The sequence below is a fragment of the Trichoplusia ni genome (genome assembly GCF_003590095.1).
Source record: "Trichoplusia ni isolate ovarian cell line Hi5 chromosome 15 unlocalized genomic scaffold, tn1 tig00001235_group14, whole genome shotgun sequence".
Classification (NCBI taxonomy): domain Eukaryota; kingdom Metazoa; phylum Arthropoda; class Insecta; order Lepidoptera; family Noctuidae; genus Trichoplusia; species Trichoplusia ni.
In genome coordinates, this window is record NW_020799736.1 from 1 (window position 1) to 23,194 (window position 23,194).

Consider the following 23,194-nt stretch of genomic DNA (forward strand, 5'->3'; position numbering starts at 1 on the left):
ACAATGAGATATGCTCGCTCTCTAAGTTAACTGAAATTCCACTCGACTGATTTTGGTAAAGAGAAAGAAATCTTTCAATATATTTTATAGGTAAATAATACATTAAAGGTTTAATAACCTTCGAGAGTCTTGACACTCCCGAGTTCGATGTACTGAGTTCCTTAATTTGAATGGAATATTCCCAACGTGTTACAATAACTGCGGTTATCAATCTAAATAATATTGTGTTATCAAGCTTTAAATTAGTCTAATTATTATTAGTTAGAAACATACCTACATATAATTTTACCCTGTAATATTATTATCGTCCGATTAGATTGTGATTTGATATTTTTGTCTAAAAAAATATTTAACGTAAGTAGGTACAATATTTAGTGTATTTACACAATGTTTGTCGTACCAATCCCTAAAGCTTTTTAAATATTGATTATAACTGAATTTAACAGATGCGTTATATGATGTTAGCAATAAGACATTATATACTTAATATTAAATTAAATAGGTAGTGGTATTACCTCTGAAGACGACGCAAGTCTCTATTATAAATTAATTAATTATTAAAATTATTGATATTATGCAGTGCGTTTTACCGAAATGTTATCAATATTTATAAATATTGCTTCATAATTGTGAGATAGTAGGTATTCGCAATGCTTCAACGTTAGTATCTACTAATACATTTTCGTCAATTTTACAATAGGGATGCATCGCTCATCGTCAAATGTTTATTAAAAGGATTTAAAGTAAAAACGCACTGTATAATCAAATAGCTTTACCTTATCAACGACCAATACTAGATAATCGTAGAATTAGATATATTAGAACTGACCCAATTTATTAATAAGTATCATCGCATTCATATAACGAGTTATATCGCCTATACGTTATGAATTCTCAATAGGTACTTTAAAAGGAAAAGGTGGATTGTCAGATGCCTTGTCTACCACACGAAACTATTTCAAGTTATGTCGATGCGAGCGATACTAATTATCTCAATATTTGTACCTCCTAACGCAATATTAGTTAGTAATGTAAATAGTTATATTTGTCAATACACTGGTAATAATAGACGGATCTTAAGACTGACGTGTTTCAGTAATAAATTAGAGTACGTTTGTATAAGTCTAAACAGTTAATGTTACGTACCATACATTATATATCTTAAGATGTGTTTATTATACCTAACAGGAAGACTTATGCTGATGTCCTTACGTATTTGCTAGTACTTTTAATTTGATTACTCAATTATTGAGAAAGATCAATTATTATCCGAGAGACATATCTCTTTAATTACCAGAACATAGGCGTTATATTACATTGCTAAGCAGATCCTCGACTTCGATTTAATATTTGATCGTTTTTTATAAAACAATATAAAAATATTTAGATACAATTTTTCATAAATTCATGGCGATAGGCAGGCAATACATTTGTAACAGTATTGCTTTTAGGATTTTTCTCATAGTTTTATAATGGAATCTAGAGCGTGTCGAATCTCTGGACTAACATATTATTGCTTAAAATTCTTTAAACGCCGCAGTAAGCGTGTCTTGAGAAGAAACTTTAATCAAATTTTACCTAGCATTGTTTAAAGAATGTTATGTTCATTAATCAAGATCGTGATGTTTTAAGAATTTTAAGCAGCTAGAAACTTTACTGATGTTAATGTTTTATAATTTTACTACTTAGGTAGACTTATTTGATACCTATGTCATATAAATTTTAATGAAATAACCAGTTAGGAGATCCTTAGTTTTAATAGCTTAAATACCTGTTTTATAACATGCTTTTGTTTTTATTTTCTAAATAGAATTATACCTACTACTATTCATTGGCATTACTGAGTGATGTGTTTTATTTTCATAGTTTTTCACGATTCCCAAATGTTTGTACCTAAAATCCATGAAGGTACATATACTTAGGTACTTACGATCGTAATGGCATTTATACATTACTACAATGTTTTATTTACTCTACACGGTTCATAGAAATCTTAGAACAACCGTCAAATAATATTTTTGAAGAACTAAAACGTACAACCGAGCTCAAATCAAATTCCCTAAGTATCTCAAAATCTACCAAACGGGTTTCTATGGTCAGACTCTAGTGTGGACTTACATTTGCAAAAATTTGGTAGTTCTGGAAATTTCACATACATACGGGTCGAATTGTTAACCCCTGTTTTAGAAGTCGGTTAACAAGACCTGCTGTAAGAAAGATTGTACGAAGTAAACAGCTACTTACACCAACAGACATACCTACATCAAGTTCAATATTTAAAATGGAAGAATAAATATAAGGTAGGAATATATAAACGTACCTGCAGTTACAATATTTACTTTTCTGAAAGCTTTCTCGTTATGAGATACTTCGGTAACTGAAGACAAATAACGTGTTGGAAATATATTATGAAGAGTTTGTCTTAATAACCGAGACACCAGTCGTTATTAAACGAATTGCCTGGGTTGCTGCTGCCTCGCTCTTATAGAAAAAGATTGCATGCAAACACAATTAAAAGATATATATCTGAATCTAAAAATTGTCAAGAAGCAACCACTTGTAGTCACATAATAAAAATGCGACGATATTTAAATATTTTTTGTTAATTGATGAGGAACCTGACAAATAACTAGTTTATGTTCAAGTATCGAAGGTTTTTGCCTGTAAAAGTCTTTGTGAAGATACCCTGCTTTACCAGACAACCAAAAATTCAGCAGCTCTAATCGGTAAGGTAAGAAAATTAAGTTGTGAACACTAAGTACCTACAGGTAAATAGACCAGACACTACTAAACCTTACCTAATGCGTCCTGCTGTTGTACAGATTTTTGAAATCAATTCGGACAACACCATCGAAGAACACTAATTATATGTATTAGAGCAGTTCATTGTTGTTTAGCAAGCGATTAAATAGGTGCCTACCTTAATACTTGTTTAAAAGGACCCTGAATGCCTAAAAAGAAATCAGGCTGCCTACCATAATTGTAAAATAACTATTATATCGAATCAAACATCAAATTGCACTTTTTTTATGGCAAATAATTCAAAGGTTTGGAATGTTTCAATAGGAACCTTTATATATTCGGAAATGGGTATGGTAAGCTTTATAAAAAAAGGTAATTTTACGACAGCCAACATTAAAATGTATTAAGGTTTTTTGCTATGGTAACACTACCCTACGATGTCAAATGTCAATGTTGTCAATTAACTGTCAAATAATACGACCGCGACGCCTTGTCGACAAAATTGTTCAAAATACACAAAAATAAATAATAACAAGTGAATGTAATCCGTGGCAAAGTCGATAAAACAACAATGGGTGAAAAAAATACTCCGCTTTTAGCGGTTTTACAGCTTCTACGGAAGTATAATCTTAAGGTAACTTATCAGTTCGTTTTTATTTGAACTAATTTATTTTATATAAAAGTGGCTTACTTTTCATTTTAATTTTGTATTTTTAGGGTACAGAAGATATATTGCGAAAGGAAGCTAGCTTAGGCGATGTTGAGTTTGAGAACTTGGATCTTCCTGAAGTCGAGTTAGCTAGCATACTCACTTCTCACCACACTGAAAGTGATCCCTACAGCTACGAATTTGCTTACGACAACCTCAAAAAGTTTATTGAAAACTCATTGGATGTTTACAAGGTGAATACTACATATACTTTTAGTAATAAAATATGAAACCAAACAAAAATGTGAAATACTCAGACCTCATTATAATATTACCTTTGTGACATCTTTCTAGTATGAATTGTCTACACTTCTGTATCCAGTGTTTGTTCATATGTATCTGGCATTAATATTATATGATCACAATGAACATGCAAGTAACTTCTTTGAGAAATTTGGGGCTGAACAAGAAGATTATTGCCAGGAAGATCTAATGCGTCTTGCGGCTGTTAAGACTAAGGACCAAATCAAAGGCAATGAATTAGCTGAAATATACAGGTATCTATAGTATTTAACAATTTGTACTTCACTTGTTTTCATCATCAGCATCAGCCCATATCCTTCCATGGCTGGACATAGGCTTCCCCAATTGCACACCATCTAACCTATTTAATGTTTCACTGCTAGGCACAAGTGATACCCATTTTGCTCCAGACCATTTTTACTGCGACTACATCAACTGACAGGATTTATAAAAATTAAATAATATTTCAATATTACAGTACCAACAAGTTTGTTGTCCAGCTGTCAAGAGATGCATCATCGCAACTTAAACGCTTCTTACAAGAACAAAAGAGCTCAACTGTTATAATAAATATCATAAACAACCACATACAAGTTGAGGTACATGATGGCCCAGGCAGGACACAGGCCCAAGTTCGAGCTACTGCCGGAGGGATGCTTGGAGAAGCTACTAGAAATGGTAAATTATTTTTAATTACTACACTTCAATTATCCATAAACTCCAAAATAATCAGTAGTACATTGTTTAGTCTTGAGTGTTTTTGAAATCCTACAAGAAATATAGAAGGTGAATTCCCATCTTTTCTCAAACACCTGACCTCATAATCAGAGTATGATAGGAATTATGAGTAAATTAACTTTAACTCTGTGTTGCTGTCTAGGACTTACAAATTGGTGACTTTAACATAGTTGTTCTAGTACTTTTCTTTTGTCCACAGAGAACCGCACTAAAGTTTACTATGGATTGCTGAAAGAGCCCGATATACAAGTTCTGCCTGCACCAGTTGAAGATGAAGAGGAAGTGGAAGAGACCCCAGACAAACCCAAGAAGAAGAAGGCAAAAAAGGAACACATATTCATGAAGAAACCCAAGTCGGATCCCAATGCCCCACCAAATGAGAGAATACCATTACCAGAGCTGTAAGTTCATATGGTCAACAACAAAATTTGATTAACAACCAGAAACCAGTACATACAATCAGATTTTGATAACTGGAATATTCAAATTCAAAAATTCCTACTAGTACGAATGAAACATACAGGCATTATTGTAGATCAGGCAGACTGTACAGTCCAAGTCACAAAAAAACGAGTGCATTTTTATGTAATATAACCTTTTTTGAATTGTATGGTATTTTTTTAATGAATTGTATAATGATTTCCAGGAAAGAAACAGATAAAATAGAAAAAGGAAAAGCTCTAAGGGAAGCTTCAAAACGAATCCAACTGGGCCCAGACAGCTTGCCGTCAATATGTTTTTATACATTGTTGAATAGTGGTCACACTGCCATTTGCACTGATATTTGTGATGATTCTACATTACTTGCTGTGGGTTTCAGTAACTCCAGTATAAAGGTATTGTAGCTCCTAAATATTTTACGAAATAAATCATCATTGATCTATTTTACTGTGTAAATAATGTATAAACAATAATTCTAGGTGTGGACACTGACTCCTGTGAAACTCCGGGGAATGAAATCTGCTGAGAAGCTACAGGATATTGACAGAGAAGCTGGTATATTACTCTCTAATATTTTATTAGATGCACACATTTTTATAATATAATTGCAATTCACGTCTTAGTTCTATAATACAATTGTGTTTGTTTTAAGGCGACGTACTCGTCAGGATGATGGAAGAAAAGGATAGAGACACATGTCGGACTCTATTTGGTCATTCTGGCCCAGTATATAAAGTTATGTTCGATCCATTCAAAACCATGCTTCTCTCTTGTTCTGAGGACTCGACTGGTAAGCGTCATCACAAACTGGAATAACATACCGAAATTATTGGCATAACGATATATTTGTTTTTTTTTTTAGTACGATTATGGTCACTTCAATGTTGGACGTGTTTGGTGGTGTTCCGAGGCCACGTATGGTCAGTTTGGGATGTGCGCTGGTCACCGCATGGCCATTACTTCGTGACTGCCGGCCACGACCGTACGGCTCGACTTTGGGCAACTGATCACCATCAGCCGCTCAGAATATTTTCAGGACATTTATCAGACGTCGATGTACGTTATATGCATTTATATTTTTTTAGCAACTTTACCGTCATTTTGTTTATTATAAAATTAACATCATTTTATTTTTAGTGTGTCCAGTTTCACCCTAATTCGAACTACGTGGCTACAGGTTCTAGTGACAGAACAGTACGCGTGTGGGATTGTTTGACGGGAACGCAAGTCCGGATTATGACAGGCCACAAAGTAATATTAGATGCATAGTAATTAATTATTTTATCGGTTTAAAAATGAACATTCAATATTGTTTTCTTTCAGTCTACGATATTTACTTTGGCGTTTTCGGTTTGTGGAAGATGGCTAGCTTCGGGAGGAAATGGAGAGCTCATTGTATGGGACATTTCAACAGGATCTCCAGCTGCATTGATACCGCCGACACACACTGCGCCTATACATGCATTAGCATTCAGTCGTGATGGAACAATATTATCATCTGGTAAACTGTTTAAATTTTTAACTCTTAGAAGATACATAAGTTACTGAGATATGCTGATAAGAACTAGGTTTTGTGATTGTGTTTTAATAGATTGTCAATTTTCAGGTTCATTGGATTGCAATATAATTTTATGGGATTTCAATGCCATAACAGAAGAAGCCAATGGTGAGGAAGCTGGAACTACTAATAATACTACAGTTCAGAAGGAAGACAAATTTTTGTTACGTTCATTTGCAACAAAGAATTCACCCATAAAAGGGTTACATTTTACGCGACGTAATCTATTGCTTGCAGTAGGTTCTTATGAAGGGAGTTCTTAAAATTCTGTAGTTCTTGCAGTGTTTATTAGATATTAAGAATTTAAGACTAAATAAAACTTCTACCTATTATCATAATTTTTATTTTGTGAATTGTTTGGAATCCTTACATGTCTATAGTGTACAAATACTGCTAAAATATTACTGTAAAATCTGTGTAAAGAATTTCCTCTCTGAAGTGATAAACTGTACCATTAAGTTCAAAATAGATTCATTGCTCCTGGCAACCTGTGCTTTCATAGCTTGCTTGAAATCCTCTTTCACACCTTTATCAGCTCCACGAGTACCAATTCGCCTTTGTCCTAAGTGCTGTTGGGAATTTGGTATAATATCAAGAACAACATTGTTTCCTTGTTCATTCCAAATGTAACTGAGTTCTTCCAGTATATCAATATGAATAATGTATGTAGAAAAGAGGTGATAATGAAACACTCCCTTTTGCCTTATGATATCCATTATGTGAATAAAGATTGCTTCTTCTTGAGGCCAACCAAGTTGCATCAGTACAAGCATGTGGCCATGGGTCACATCAGTTTTATTTTCAGAATTCGATAAAATTCTAATGAGTAAAGTGCAAAAATAATGCATAATGGCCACTTTTGTAACAGGCAGAAAATGCAAGTGTCTATGTTTACCACCTACTATTAGTTCTGGTTCTAAAACACCTTCCACATTGGGCAACTGTGGAAGAGCCCGTAATATACTCTCAATACAACCTGCGTAATAGTTCTGGAAATAATAAATAGAGGCTTTGACTATGCAAGCTGTCAAACTAGTTGCAGTATCTTCAGGCATAGCTTCATCATACTTTCCCCGGTACAAAGCAAATTCATCAGCAAACCCTTCAGACCATGGTTTGACTTGTATCTGATTTGCTAATTTTGTAAATTCTCTTGAAATGTGATCATTGCTATGCAGTAACTCCCAGCAATTAGCAGCTGCTTGAAACTGATGTGCTGATATCCCTGTTACCTCCAGTTCACCTTTCCTCCTCTTTGATGGTGTTACTTCTGGATCGGACAGAGCTTCTACTAGGATATGATTACCCTTTAAAGACTTCTGCTCATATAGAGATCTTAGAAAAAATGTTGTCCCACAATATAGCAACTGACGACAATCATCATTATTCCTCAAAGTCAATAATTTTTGGAAATATGACTCTTTATTTAAGCTATTACTATAATTGTAAAAAAATGGGTCCCAACCTAATTGCCGGCCCATTAAATCCAACACTCCATACAATCTTTGCCATGGGTCTGTAATATCATGTTCATTCTCATCATATACATAAGAATTATAGAAATCAATGGCTTTGATTACCAGACGTTGCAGCAGTCTTGGTGACTCAAGAGAACTTAGCAGAGGTAATGTTTCTACCACCAAAAGTCTAGCATAACGATTATCGTAGAAGAATTTCTCAGCATTGATTAATGTCTTTACTAGACTGTCTACGCCCAGTTGAGGAAATTTTTTCAACAATAATACTAATAAACGACAATGTTCCATAGTATCATCACTGTTCTCAACGCTAGTTTTCAAGATTGTTAATTGAATATCTGGACATATATTATCAAACATTTGGCTTAAAAAGCTACCCTCAGCAGATCTTAAGGCATTTGCAATTGCAGATATTTCAGGCAACAAAGCTGGTAAGTTCTGTCTTGATATCATTAACGAACTGAAACATTCAGCAGCTTCTTGTACGTTTCCCGATTGCTTCTCCATTAAATAAGCCTCAAATTGTATTTTAAAATTTGTAGGGAATAATGTTTTGGCAGTTAACATCCATGCCTTCGCAGAATGAATATTATACTTCTGTGCATTTTTAGCCTTTGCAATAATATAATCTTCATCACTCAAAGCTGTATCAACGCCTGGCATTTTCGTAATACTTATTAAATCCAAAGCTAAATACACTAAATCTTTTCACGACATAAGAAATTAAAAAATGTCGATAAATATTTGGATATATTATGATGACGTTTGTTTGACAGGCGACCTTTTAGAAACTAGAGCACAGAACATGAATAATCTCACAGAATACAGCCAGACCACATAACCGTGAACCAGACTACCAGAGGTAATAACAGTACAAGATTTTGAAAACATACACACACCTTTTGGTCACGCTCTCAAACATGTAATTAAATTGTTGTTTAAACTCAAGTGAAAATTAAAACAATATATTATTTGGCAAGTGAAAACCCAAACCACGACAAATGAACCAGTGACAGGAAAAATCCGACACGCTACCATTCTTTAGATTTCCGTAGTTACTAACAAAAACTGGTCAACTGCGAGTTGGACTCGTGACACTAAGAGTTCCGTACACATCAGCTGAAGAAAAAGAAATCGGTTAGATAATAATAAATTTGGGCGACCCATATTTATTCGACACTCAACAATTTTATGAACGTCACCTCGATCTTATTTATTTATTTAGAGTTTTTAAGGCTCGTTAAATAAATTGATCACCTGTGAAACTGTTTCGCTATCACGGGTTACGAGATAAAATCGGCTGGAGACAACCGGACAGCAGTGCGTGACTAAAATGGTTACATTGTCCGGAAAAACAAGCACTATTTGATTAACACTAAAATTATTTCGATGCGAAAATCAACTTAAAATGGGTTGAGCATTAAATCGAAACGCTAGTGGGTCGTGACGGGTAGTACTCGTCACTCAATGGACAATAATTAAACAACCTGTCAAAAAGGTCAACTTCGCACGGACAGACAGATTAATAAACAGTTTCTCTACACTATTGATAGTTGACAATTGACATGTCACTGACATAATGTTTACGTTTGGGCTAAGCTGCAGTAATTACAGTGTATAGTTTGAATAAAGATAAATCAGTTTTGTAGTGAAATAAATATGAAATAATCTAATGATTCGTGTAAACTTGATTTTACAATAATATATATAAAATATGTATGAATTTGACATGTATGATGACTATGCAATTGCAGAGGTTGTCCCTGATCATATTTTGGAGAACATTTTTTCCTATCTCTGTTTAAAAGATCTCCGAAATTGTGCTTTGGTATGTAAAAGCTGGTACAGAATTCTCAGTGATGAAAATAATGATGTTTGGCGACTGCATTGTGTTAAAAGATTGGTTGAAGAAGTTATGAAATCAGATTTACTTTCAACTGTTACTACATACAAATCAAAATTAAGAGCTTTTTACCATGCATGGAATCCACACGATTGTTCAAGAAACATATATGTCAAACTTAATGGATTCACATTACACAGGTTTGGATTTGTGATTTGTTTGTTAATCAAGTGTCATTATATCATCAGAGGCAATCATTCATTGCATGATATGATTACAGGAATCCTGTAGCTCAAAGTACTGATGCATGCAGAGGAAAGGTTGGGTTTCATCATGGAAGGCATGCTTGGGAGGTGATATGGGAAGGGCCTTTAGGTACTGTAGCTGTAGTAGGTATATCAACTAAAGATGCACCCTTACAATGTCATGGATATGTTGGGCTGTTAGGGTCTGATGAACAAAGCTGGGGGTGGAATTTAGTTGATAATCATTTATTGCATAATGGAGATACACAAGGACACTACCCTCTACTAAATAACTGTCCTAAATACCAGGTGAGATGACATTCTATGTAAATCCCTTAAGAAATGCTTTCTTTTTTGTTGAAAACTCCTTGAAGTCTGCTTATTATACTTGTTTACTTTATAATTCCTTGAGTTTGTTTGATAGTGGTTTTTTAGAAATGTGTGTATATTTTAACTCTCTTCAGGTAGGTGAGCGCATTCGAGTGATCTTAGACTGTGAGGACAACACTTTATCATTTGAAAGAAATTATGAATTTTTAGGAGTTGCATTCAGAGGTAAATAAATAAATATAAATAAAAAATAGTAATACACATGTGTGTATCAAAAGACGTAATGTATTTTCTTAAAACAAGATAGATTCCTTCTTTAAAATTTTCAATGTCACAAAATTGTGTTCTGTTCAATTCTCATTCTAAGCAGTTTTTTGTTTGCTTTCAGGCCTTCCGAACAAGAAACTGTTTCCAACAGTTTCAGCTGTGTATGGTAACACTGAAGTATCCATGGTATATTTGGGTCCACCCGTGGATGGCTGATAGTGAATGAGTATGTCTAGAAAACTAACAATTCCTAGTCAAAATGCAATAATGTGATATAATTTACTGTTACGAGGCTATTATTATTTTAATATTTATTGTGACATGAAAAAAAATATGGTAAATTTTGGGTTTTCCAGATTTGTACATGAACTACTGTAGGAAGTATGAAGGATTGCAATGAAAAACTGGGATACTTTTATGACTATCATTTATAATACTATTTGTTTCAGTTTAATTCAAGTATCTTGATATACATATGCAATACTCAAGTTAATCAGAAGGGCTTCCTGATCACTGCTGGTGTCATATTCTCAGCATACTTCATTTACTTGGTATGTGTCCAGTCATCATTTTAAATTAATCCTACCAAATCTGTAGACTGTGACTATATTTTCCTTTTATGTTTGAATGTTAAATTACATGAGTGACATTATAAGATCGAAACTTCAATACTTTAGTACTATGATTTACTGGAATACCTATAAATTTGCCATTTTTCTACTAACAAAATAAATTACAATATTTACATAATTCAGTATTTTAAACTGAATTATTTGTGTGTGTATCGTCTAATGCTTACACTTTGTTTGCTAAGCACTGTCAACTAACACTAGACACTAATGCTGGTTCTAAATGATAAGGGCGTTTTTACAATTTGTTTAAAGTATAAGATAATTATAATCATGAAAATTTTACACTATTACCCATGGGTATTTTAAATAAAATGTGATCTAAAACCCGTCGCTTCTAATGACTCTTCCTTTTTTCCTTTCATGGATTTACTTTAAAATAGTATAATAATTGCAATGATGAAGACTGGAACTGCAAAACTGTATGTGTCTATGTGTGTATGTCGGAATGTTGTCAATTTTTGTAATATCGCCGCTATACTTTCCAGCAGTGTGATAAAATCACATTTTATTTAGAGTACCTACATTCATATAAAGTATTTTTTATTTGGAAAAAAAATCGTGGTTAACGTGGATGTAAATAAATACCTGCGAAAGAGGTAATTTTTTTAAGAATAATATAAATTGAATCTCTATAAGTTTAAGGCGCTTTGACCACTTGTAAACATTATCTGTAAATTATGTACAAAATCGAATTAAGTACTTTTATTTAAATCCACGCTAAAAAAACATGTTTTTTGACTAAAATTTATTTAACTCAAGACCCCAATGGCCTTGGCTTGACCACAAAGATACACTTAAATAAGTATCTGTCTTAAGTTGCCAACAAGCGATCGGACGCAGATAATTCGCAGTTTGTATGTATTATATCTTTGAATTAAAACAATACGAAGGCTCTAACGTCACACCCACGACTGACCATCAATTTGTGAACCTGTGTGGTTACGAAACTGCGAGGCATACGTTCCACGTCCTATAGTTTGTTTGCAACATGAAGCCCGTGTCTAAAGGCTGATTAATTTTAATCTGTTGACCAAATCTAGTGATCATTATTGATTTTTTGTGATTAACCATTCAGAAAGGGTAGGTTACTATTATAATATTTTTGCTAGCGCAATAACACATGCCAACAATAGAATTATTTTATTTCAATGTCTTCAATAAAACAATTTAGAAAACTTTTAATACTGACAATATGTTGAACCATAGTTAGTTAAAACTTAACGTATATGCTTACCTACAGTAATTTTAAGTTAGGAAATAAATATCTAATTTTATGTTAATTTTACACTGTTACATAGCTGAATATTATAAGGCCAGTGCAATAAAACCAGTTTTTACAAGTTGCTTTATTATTTTAATTAAAACGTATCAAAGGTATTTCTGTGTAGCATAAGTTGTTAAGAAGATAGAATTTGTCAAATCACGAAAAAAATCTGTCATCGTTGATAGGTACTACTGTCATTGAATTGCCATTCAAGTCAATAATTACTACATTTACGTTATCCATGTTGCAGGATCTCGGTAAAACGCAACAGGCATTCAACAGACGAGTTTTAAAGAAAGAAGGGATTTAAATATCTACGAAATCTTTGAAGTATTTACACACATTTTACAATTTACACTTTGTACTATAAAATTTTACAATGTGAAGGATAAAAGCGCTCAGGGCTCCGATTCTGCTATTTACAATGGCCGATGAATGAATAGCAATTGGATTAAATTTGAAATTATTCCTATTCTCTTAAGCATTTTGCCAATAAAATAATGGGAAGTTAATTGTATTTACTGTGAGTGTACCGTCCCGTACTGAATTTCCAATTTATTATTGTGTAGAAAAAGGCTTACGAGAATACGAAAACTGCCATTTTAAGCCAAATTTCATTCATATATTCATCAATCGGTCATACAAATAGCAGAATTGGGGCCCTGGAAGTTCAATGACGACTAAATACTGTTTTTGAGTTGTGGTTTTAAATAGGTATAACAATTATTATTTTACTAATGACGCGGGAGGAATTCAAATAAATCTATCACATTTCTTGTAAATTAAAAATTATACCTTTTTGCAACAAATACATCGGAACATGTGCATAAATGTTAAAGATGCGTTCAGCTTTATGCCTTCTGCATGCTTTGATAACGATTTTAACAGACTGATTTAAGTAAAATCAAACTATTTTTAGTTTCAAATCTATCACTAAAAACTTATTCGGTGCGAATTGTATGGACCTAAGAACGTAGGGTTGAATAAAATATGTATACACTTAATATACTAGGCAATTCATTTTTAAAAATTCCAAATACATAGTTATGTTGGTCCTATCTATTTACGCACTATCACGGCGGTGACCCCAAACCGACCTTTAAAAATTTCCCTCCCTAGTTCCTTATTCACTGTAGCCTCTACGGCCTACACTCATATAACAGTATAAATAAAGAGGAAAATTGTCGAAAACCCACATAATAAACCTACGTTTAAGTTTCCCTACAGGCACACCGCGCTACACACTACTTAGTCCGTCCAAAGGTGAATGAACTGACTAGTGTTGTTGACTATCTATCCATCAGGTCAGCTGTATTCCCGAACTTATTATCTAACCTACTAATATTATAAACGCAACGACAGTTTGTATGAATGTTTGTTCCTCTTTCACGCAAAAAATACTTAACGGATTTAAATGAAACTTGGTACACATATGGGCCCCAATTTTGCTATTTACAATGACCGATGAATGAATGAATGAAAGTTGGCTTAAAATGTAATTTTTTGTATTTATTTTCTGCAAAATAATTAGAAATTCACTACGGGGCGGTACAACCAAGGTCAATACAATTAACTTCCAATTATTGTATTGGCAAAATGCTTAAGAGAATATGAATAATTTGAAATTTAATCCAATTGTCATTCATTCATCGGCCATTGTAGAAAAGCAGAATCGGGGTTATGGCTCATAACCAGGATGAACACATATAGTTTTATACCGACCCTAGTTTAATTGTACATATATATGGCCGGTCGTCGAAAAATAACCCCGTACAAAATTAATAAAACACTTCAGTTAATTAATTATATTTTATTGTTTTATTTCAGCAATACATTTTCTTTAAATTAATATTTATAATAGGCTATACAATACATAATTTTACTTTGGTAAAAAATAAAATAATTATGAGGACCGTAGCGGTACTAGTCACACTAGTTTTGTATCTATGTATTACATTGAGGATGCGACTGCGAAGTAATAAGTCGAACAATACATTGATTCGTAACTTGCGTCCCTACACGCAAGTATTTTAAGTATTAAAATGTTACTGTCCTCAAAATATACATAGATCTAAATCACAATATACATAAACAAAATGATTACGTCACATAAATGTTTTTATATTTTCGTCTGAAAATGAATTCGATATTTGATTAAATGTGGTTCAATATTTAGGCAGTTTTAATTAAATAATCGGGTCTCATAACGTAACAGATACAACAAGTCACTCGTAGTAATTTTTAATCGACTCCATACCGGAATTTGACTAACCTAAGAGTTCAATCAAATTTCCTTCCTTATAGAGTTTAACGACACCGGCAAATTATCAAATACACTAGGTATTTGATAATCTTAGAGATCACACAGACAGATCTAGGTTAATAGGGTATTTAACTAAATCTAATATGCATAAATTAAACCATCACTTGCTAGTAAAATGCTTACTGGGAAGTAACGTCACACGAGATTTTAAATCACTGTATTTCCTTCATTTTTCGTTTACGAGATAGAGAAGAAAAACGTATCCAATATTTTTTGGAATTCTGCCTGACAGACAGATTTTTTATGATATTTTTTGTCAAATACCCTATTGATGTTCTTTCCTCTTAACTAAAAATAATGTATCATTACCTTTTTCACAGCTAAAGTATGTATCAATGGTATACGTACAAATAATGAAACATTTGGGACGTATTGATTAGAGCTACGTATACACAAGTATTACAGTTCCATCTAATTTTGTTCTAAGAGCCAAAGTTGACGTTCCACGATGATAAATAAATTCAATATTTCCAACTTGGAAAAATCGCTTTCAACGGGAGAAAACATTCGAAAAGTCAAAACATCACACTAGGTGGAGCTGAGGAAGATATGGGAAAGCGCGATATACGTTAAAGAGTAGTAGGTATTTAGGTATCAAAAATATGTTTGTACTGATGCGGATTAATAACTAAGGGAGGAGATTTTATTTCATATTAATATGGTATAATTGTAATTTTACGTACGTGAGATATGTTCCTCATTTCGCAGAAGCTGAATTTTTTCAGTACTACAAAGTAGGATTAACTATAAACAAAATATTTTTAAATAATATAAGTTAAATTTCCATTAGTAAATAAGAGGGCACCCATCGAGCCATCTAAACAAAAATATTGGAATGTACTTTTTAATGAGCTTGTAATACGATTTACATAACGTCACGGTCTGATTTAATTTACTAGGAAAATGTTACGGAGACAAAATCTACGAGATCTAGCACATTATCACTCACAGCTAGTCGATTTCTGAGACGATTTATATTACACCCATAAAAACTATTTAGAATGTGAACACTTTTTAAATATAAGTATTTAAAAGGTTTCAGCAAACATTCTAATTGACTAAGTATAATTTGTAACTAGGTACAGATAAAGATAAATAACCATGAAAGGTGTAGGATATAACGACTTTTTTTAAGGTCAAGGACAAAGCAATCGATAAAACGAGAAATCGATGCGTGAGGTAAAAGCATAACTATTTTATAATTAACCTAGTAGGTATTGGGTTACAAAGAACTAATACAAGGTTCTGCTTAGTAGCAAGGAACATGGTTTGACTACTATTATTGCATATTTCTCTGACTAGTCTCACATTCAAAATTATGATTAACCCATTTAGTCCTGAAACTATTTTTTTCTAAAATGTTTGTTTTTTTCTTAGTATATAGGTTGATAGGGGTCTAAATATTAGGAAAACCTAAAAAATTAAAATCCTGAAATAAAAGGGGTCTGGGAAATAGCCGTACCACATATGGTACAGTAGGATTTGGAGTAAGAAAAATACCGTAAAAATGAGAAAAAAGTTGTTTATTGTTCATAGTTATTTAAAAATGTAATCAGAATAAAAAAAACCGCAGCAAATGAAAACTTATTAAAAATACAAGAAAAACATACACTAAATTAGCATTTTGTGTGGTAAGCAAGAAAGCATTCAACATGCAATCCAACATTACATTTGATGCATCTTGCTGGGCTTTGTCGGTGGCAATGTCCACATCTCGTTCTTTTATTATCGGGCTGTTTTATTATATAATGACCCTTGTCATCAAATCGGGAATCCATAGTTAGAGATGATTGTCGGCTAGGTCCAGGCTTGCTTCGAGACTTATTCGATTCAATTATGGATATAGCTATGCGACGTCTAAAATACAATAAATCTTGTTTGCCACCATTGTATCTATAAAGTAGCCAGGCATTTTGCACTGACATGTCAAGACAATGCAAAATAAGGGGCATGTACCACTTTTTTCCCCGGATGCTAGTTCTGACTGACGAAATATTTTGATCAGATAAGTCGACACCACCCATATTTTGGTTATACTTCTGAATCAAGTGAGGCTGAGATACACTAATTTTCTTTTTTAGTTGTTGTGAGTATCTCTCTGCCTTATGACACGGTAATATCCCCGTTGAATTTGAGCAAACTGTAACAATGCTGTTGTCATGCCATTTACAGATTATAATGGAGTCACTAACACGATAATCATACTCTCCTCTTTCCTTCTTCTTCATTTCTTTATTAGCTATCAAAGGACATTTTCCTGTTCGATTTTCTCTTATAGTGCCCGTTACACCCATATTCCTTTTTGTTAACTCTTCAACCAACGGTAACCCGGTAAAAAAATTATCAATATATAAGTGATATCTGGATCCAAGCTCAAGTTTCATTAGTTTATCTGAATATGTCAAAACTACACTAGCCCCAAGGCCTAATTCAGCATATCTGGCGTTCAAAATTGTAGTGGCCCCTTGGTAAGGCTCAAACCAAGCTATATAGCCCCCCGCAGTAGCTCCTACCCACAGTTTGAACCCATACCGTATGGGTTTGCCACGAATAAATTGTTTACATCCATGTCGACCAAAATAAGGCACCATAGCTTCGTCAACACTGTGGTTTTCTTTGTGGGGACAGTGGTCTAGAAACTTGGCAGATAATTTGCTCATAAGTGGCCGAACTTTTGCAAATTTATCAGAAGAATCTAACTGATGGTTGTCCATACAATGTAGATTTGAAAATATGTAGGAAAAGCGGTCTCTCGATAAAGCACTAGCAATGAGCTCATTCTTCACGTCAGGCGAGTTCTCCCAATACATTCGTCTTCTATTTACCGAGGAATAGCCACTTACTAACAGAACACCAATCATACACTTCATCTCTTCTATTTTTATATCAGCAGCAAGGTTTTTTCTTCCTATGTACCTGTTCGTCTCAGTGGTCAATAAATCAAAAACATCCTCCGAAAAAAACAAAGAAAACCATTCTAGTGGTGATTTTTCCTGAGGGACGTGGTAATCAGGTCGCCATAATGATAGTGAGCCTTCGTAATCCCGTTTCCTCCAGTTATATTTTTTTAAAACTTTATGAAGGGGCTCATCATTCGTGTCCGGATCCCCAATGTTGTCCAAACTAACTGTAGCGGGTTGACGTAGCTCTGCGTCCGCTCTGAGCAAGCTGGGAGGTAGATTATTGACATTGACCTGATCTTCGTCTCCAGAGTCCTCGTCTGTCAGTTCTGCATTCGCATTATCAGGCGGAAGTATGAATACATCATTTTCACCTTCGGTTGTCTCAACATCCCCCTCTTCCAATAAAGATAAGATGTCATTCAGGGATAATGGTCTGAAAAGCAAAAAAAAGTTAATTGAAATGGCATATAGTCCTACCGTACCAAATAGGGTACACCATTATTCATGTCTAAATAACTAAAAAATAAATAAATAATTAGGATATTCAAATGTCACAATGAAACAAGAAGTATTTTAGTTTTATAAAAAGATGGAAATTATTTGTATAAATTATATAATTGTAGTATATTTACCTGTTGGAAGCCATGTCTCCGCAGAAAAAATAAATTTACGAAACTTGTTCAATAAATCTGCACTATTATCAGCATTCAATTGCACTGGCGTATTTTTTCCGATGAGCACTATTCTTCTTTTCGACATAAATACCAAATAATATTAAAAATATTATGCGAGTACCTGCAAAAAAAAAATATAACAAGTGTACCGTATATGGTACGGTAGGTCTAAATGGGTTAAAAATAGGCTTTTCTTTCCATTAAAATAATTTTGTACCAAATGGCATACGATTTATTAGGTTGGTACTTAAACAATAGTCTGACGTAAATGGTAAAGTCCACGTTCATTACTAACATAATATAAGGTAAACATTTAAGTATTAACATACCTTCAATCAAACAATAGTGAGAAGACTTATCGCATTATCGTTCATTTATAAGATGATAATTAAATAATTTATTATCTCATACATTTTAAACATTTGCAAGTCAAATCAATACGGAAAATTCGGAAGCAAATTCGCATTAATAATATTCTATGACTTCACTACAAGTTGAGTCTAGAGAGACTCGAGTGTAGTAGAGTATAGAGATTATTAATAAGTAAATTTAATTTGGGTTTAGCTGTTAGTTACTGATTGTATTTTACTTTTTCTTATAGCAGACACGAAAATATCTAAGTTACCTACCTCCAAAAAGAACACGCAACGTTATTAGTTAGCGCAGGCATCGCATAGTTTGGCTTTGGTATGTGACCAAGTTTAGATTAAATAAATATTATAATTATTCCAAATGGTTATAACATCCTAAAATTACCTAGATAATTAGGTACCGTACCTACTACCACAGTATAAAGGCATTACTCTTCATATTACTCACAGTCACAACCGTATCTCCCTTTACCTTTTAAGTTAAAGATGTTACACATTTTAAAGTAATGAAACAAAGAACAGTATTTTTTAAATACCAAGATATACTACACACGTCAATTTTATTATCCATGGCCACATAAATATTAAAAGAGTAGGTATAGGTAACTATTAACGTAGATACTTGTTATTATTAGTCGTCAAATAAATTAAGTCATTGAAATAAAACGATGTATATATTAGATGTATTCTTATAAAAAGCCAGTAAAGTCAGCAATAGGTTTTATTATTACTTATGCATTTCGTCGTTGTCTACTTTTAGGCCATATTTTTGCATTTATGTAAATGCGTAGATAACAAAGAAATCGGCTTTTAGGGGCAAGAAAGCTATTGACAAGATTTTGAATTGGCTCCTTTGACAATTACAATAGGATCATCTTATCGTTTCCACGCCCTATCGGGTAAATTTTATTTAATAAGAAAACTACTTGTTTTCGTACATTTATTGGCCTTCTAATTGCCAAACCACTCTTTAAGAATTGGATGCAAACGTGCACAATGCACTAAAGCACTCAATACAATTCGTGAAAAGTGTAGGTAACTACAATTTTAATCTATTATTGAAATAAACTTCAAAGTGCAAAGGCTTTGCAACTAAGCTACTTCACTTTGAGCAAGAAATGCAAGGTCGGCGCTTACCCGCTGGCTACCTCACGGTTATAGTATTCGCCTGCCTTTCAAGCTAATAGAGTCAAAGAGGGTGATATGATAATATCAACATCAACCCTTACTAAGTACCTAATTAGTTTTACTTAAATACTTAATTAGAAACAGGAATATTAAGTGGTCAGTTGCGTATGATTTATCTACAATAATTATTGTTAATATTTACGCCAAATTTCTTGGTACATATATCATCAAACCTTCCTACATTATATTAGTACGTGCTATTCGACTCCTTCGGGACTAGAAATCACTTTTTTTTTGGGTTCGTTTCCGCGAGACAGGAATTAGTGCGAATATATTTAACGCCATCCATAGTATCGCTCTATGGTTGATTCGGCAATCATTAAAAAGGCCGCATTAATTACTGTAGAATGACATTTTCGGTTTAGATATTATCAACTGGTCCAAACCTGTGCATCTCGCAATTTAAATAGTAACCTATGTTAATTATTTGTAATAATTATTAATCTATGTTCGTTAATACGATAATACTATAGGTAACCTAACCATAATAAAATATTGTTTTAATGTAACCCACACAAACAATAAACTTAAGGTGGGTCTTATTCACGATTAAGGTTTAAACTGTTTTTTATCAGATTTATTAATTTATTTTTGCACTGTTAAAACCAAAAACAATTTGGAAAGTAATCAAATACCGCTATAAAATTGACAATATGAATAAGACCCACACATGTTTTATTAGGCCATCTAGCCATAATTACATAAACCCAACATCCAAATACTTATACATATTGAAGGCGTGATTTAATTTTAAACAATGTCTATAATATAGTTACAGATCTAATACCAACAAATATCATCACAAAAATCTTTGCAAAAGTTTATAATCTATAATATTATTTAGCTTATTAATTTATTAACCACCAAAACCAAATGGACGCGATGAAATATTGTTCTCCAACTCAAAAGGCATTTTGTATTATAGTTCTTACCTACCCTGAGGAGATGCACCAACTGCAGCTGTTACTAGTCCTCGTGGTGGTAGTCAATTGGTTGTTTGATCAAACTGCTGTCCAGCAGAGAATCCTTCATTTGAGGCTTTACTTTTGTAGGTGGGAATTTTGTAAGGCAGAAGTCTGAGACCAGACAGAATATTTTACATAGCAAAGGACAAAGCAGAGCCTGGTGGACCACTGCTGCCACTCTGAACCACGGCCCATCAAATGGATCTAGTATAGCTGGACATAGCATGTGATTAAGGTTCACTTGAGCAGGCTGAAACAAAAAAGGTACAGTGATTATTTCATAAAAATGGTTTATATTGCAATATACCTAGACACCACAATGCCACATTATATTGCAATGATTTTATTGTTTTAGATGTATGAGATATACACTTACTATAGCTATTACTTGTAGCACCACAAAGTGATAAATCAGGTTCAAACAATAGCTGAATATTGCCCAATTGAAGTCCCAAAACGGTTCTATGTTGTATGGGCCTAAAAAAAAAATGTATATTATTAATTTATCTCTTCAAATAGTCACTTCTGTAAACAAAGTAAATTTAATTGAACACACCACCAATTCTCAGCAAGTAGTAAGGTATCACAAACATCATTCCATGTTGAATCCAGTACAGAGCAGCTTCAGCAAATATCTGGTATCAGAATAAACAATGTGTTTATCAAATAATATTGAACAATTGAAAGAATCTAATATAATGACATATTAATTACCTTCCTTGAAGCTGTTTCAGGAAACAAAAATGCTAACAGTGGTCCATTTAACAAGTTTAGGTGTATACGAAATAATCCAGTAACTGTTTTGCTTGGCGGAGCTGCCAATAAATAGATCTGAAATAATAGTTTTATTTTATAACAAAAAAAAAACATTTGCCTTAGGCACAGACATTATGTAAACAACTGTGAAGTATATATCTACATACTGTATACATTATCACACCGATTAGTAACATGTAATTGCAACAGCAAATAAAGACAATATTATTACTCCTGGAAAAGATACATACAATTTTTTGCTAACTATATTTGACTTTTTAAATGTACAGAAAGGCTATCAAAATTTATAAATAAATACATCTTGTTATTTATTCCATGTAATTATTGTACTCGCCTGTATCAGTGTAGTTACATGACAAGGATTTAACAAATATATAACGGTTCGCGACGCAAATTTAAAACCGATCTCCATGCCCCAAAGCAAAGCCAAAAGTATTACTAATAATCTTTTTCCACCTCTGTCATTCTTCACATAATTTGTATCTTGTGGTATGGATAATTTAGGATAGGTTTTTATCTGAAAAAAATAAATATTTAAAAATTATTTTTTAACTTATTTTAAATCAATTAGTCAACAAAAATGTAGGCCAACTACTAATTTAATTTAGTATAGGTAGTGATAGCACAACCACCACGTGTAAGCCATAAATAAGCTTCATTATTTAGGTAGTCTAGAATTGATTTACATAAGTTATAAAGCTTACTTACGGAAATATATACACAAATAGTGACTACAATTACAGTTTCGATTATTTGTCTTTTCGTGGACAAGAAATAAGCACATTCCGGACCCACATTTCTAGGAACCGCTTTATTTGCTCCACTATACGCCCACTCAAACATTTTTCCAAATTGATTTTACTTTAGTTAATTTTTCATCGATTTAATGATTTTATTTTTGGAAAGATAATATCTGTTCAGTGTTTTAGTTCCCGCTACAGTGACAGCTGCGACTGCGAATTACAAGCGCGAGCGAGCGAGGAGTTTGTTTTTATCTGTTCATGCCGTATTTTGAAACATAGGCTTTTAATATTTTTTCAGTTTGGCAACATTGTTTGATATAAAATGGTGTGATGGCCCTTTTTCCAAGTTATTTTCATCCCAGGATGCAAAAATACATCTTCTTAGTAGGTGTATAAGAAGTAAAAAACCAATAAGTATAATAACAAAAAATAAACAGATAATGTACTATTTACTTAGATGATTTACATATTAGATTATTGTTTAAGGAATTTTCAAGGCCCTTCAACTGTTAGGTAGGTTATTATAGATAATTATTTCGCATAACTCAAAATCATACAATTCGGGCATCATTAACTCCTCAATCAATTCGGAAAGGTCGTCACTACTTCTGCGGACACTTCTTCACTGTTACTGCAGCCTGTGTATGGGTCACAGGCTGCAGTAATAGAAGTATATGGTCCACTATATTTGAACATTAGAATGACATATAGGCAGTGGTATGTAGGCAGTAATTTTAAACATCTGATTGACTTGGACTGA

At 33.1% G+C, this 23,194-nt stretch overlaps 4 protein-coding genes across 4 annotated transcripts; 2 read left to right on the plus strand and 2 right to left on the minus strand.

The window, feature by feature from the left end:
- Positions 1–3,187: 3,187 nt before the first annotated feature.
- On the plus strand, positions 3,188–6,763 carry LOC113506436 (transcription initiation factor TFIID subunit 5-like). The gene is made up of 12 exons (XM_026889290.1): positions 3,188–3,376; positions 3,460–3,645; positions 3,746–3,948; positions 4,173–4,372; positions 4,632–4,833; positions 5,079–5,268; positions 5,353–5,428; positions 5,526–5,663; positions 5,736–5,929; positions 6,011–6,124; positions 6,197–6,374; positions 6,480–6,763. The coding sequence occupies exons 1-12, from the start codon at positions 3,314–3,316 to the stop codon at positions 6,692–6,694; spliced, it is 1,959 nt and encodes a 652-aa protein (XP_026745091.1). The 5' UTR covers positions 3,188–3,313; the 3' UTR covers positions 6,695–6,763.
- Positions 6,759–8,689, minus strand: LOC113506437 (integrator complex subunit 10-like). The gene has a single exon (XM_026889291.1). It carries the CDS (start codon positions 8,570–8,572, stop codon positions 6,833–6,835), a length of 1,740 nt encoding a protein of 579 aa, XP_026745092.1. The 5' UTR covers positions 8,573–8,689; the 3' UTR covers positions 6,759–6,832.
- Positions 8,690–9,511: 822 nt separating this feature from the next.
- Positions 9,512–11,096, plus strand: LOC113506438 (F-box/SPRY domain-containing protein 1-like). Its single transcript, XM_026889292.1, has 5 exons — positions 9,512–9,952; positions 10,033–10,306; positions 10,462–10,552; positions 10,716–10,820; positions 11,044–11,096. Exons 1-4 carry the CDS (start codon positions 9,624–9,626, stop codon positions 10,808–10,810), a joined length of 789 nt encoding a protein of 262 aa, XP_026745093.1. The 5' UTR covers positions 9,512–9,623; the 3' UTR covers positions 10,811–10,820; positions 11,044–11,096.
- A 7,366-nt stretch (positions 11,097–18,462) lies between these two features.
- LOC113506439 (transmembrane protein 164-like) lies at positions 18,463–22,924 on the minus strand. Its single transcript, XM_026889293.1, has 6 exons — positions 22,400–22,924; positions 22,026–22,208; positions 21,629–21,745; positions 21,471–21,549; positions 21,291–21,391; positions 18,463–21,164 (listed from the first exon to the last, which is right to left on the minus strand). The coding sequence occupies exons 1-6, from the start codon at positions 22,532–22,534 to the stop codon at positions 20,916–20,918; spliced, it is 864 nt and encodes a 287-aa protein (XP_026745094.1). The 5' UTR covers positions 22,535–22,924; the 3' UTR covers positions 18,463–20,915.
- Between the last annotated feature and the right edge of the window lie 270 nt (positions 22,925–23,194).

What these genes read in the sequence shown, in the direction of transcription:
- LOC113506436 (XM_026889290.1), top strand. Translation starts at nt 3,314, where the DNA reads ATGGGTGAAAAAAATACTCCGCTTTTAGCGGTTTTACAGCTTCTACGG. An exon ending in ACTCATTGGATGTTTACAAG is followed by an intron (nt 3,646 to 3,745) that starts GTGAATACTACA and finishes ACATCTTTCTAG; the next exon opens with TATGAATTGTCTACACTTCT. An exon ending in GACATTTATCAGACGTCGAT is followed by an intron (nt 5,930 to 6,010) that starts GTACGTTATATG and finishes TTTTATTTTTAG; the next exon opens with TGTGTCCAGTTTCACCCTAA.
- LOC113506437 (XM_026889291.1), bottom strand. Translation starts at nt 8,572, where the DNA reads ATGCCAGGCGTTGATACAGCTTTGAGTGATGAAGATTATATTATTGCA.
- LOC113506438 (XM_026889292.1), top strand. Translation starts at nt 9,624, where the DNA reads ATGTATGAATTTGACATGTATGATGACTATGCAATTGCAGAGGTTGTC. An exon ending in ATAACTGTCCTAAATACCAG is followed by an intron (nt 10,307 to 10,461) that starts GTGAGATGACAT and finishes AACTCTCTTCAG; the next exon opens with GTAGGTGAGCGCATTCGAGT. An exon ending in TTTAGGAGTTGCATTCAGAG is followed by an intron (nt 10,553 to 10,715) that starts GTAAATAAATAA and finishes GTTTGCTTTCAG; the next exon opens with GCCTTCCGAACAAGAAACTG.
- LOC113506439 (XM_026889293.1), bottom strand. Translation starts at nt 22,534, where the DNA reads ATGTTTGAGTGGGCGTATAGTGGAGCAAATAAAGCGGTTCCTAGAAAT. An exon ending in CTATTTGTGTATATATTTCC is followed by an intron (nt 22,209 to 22,399) that starts GTAAGTAAGCTT and finishes TATTTTTTTCAG; the next exon opens with ATAAAAACCTATCCTAAATT. An exon ending in ATGTAACTACACTGATACAG is followed by an intron (nt 21,746 to 22,025) that starts GCGAGTACAATA and finishes CTATTATTTCAG; the next exon opens with ATCTATTTATTGGCAGCTCC.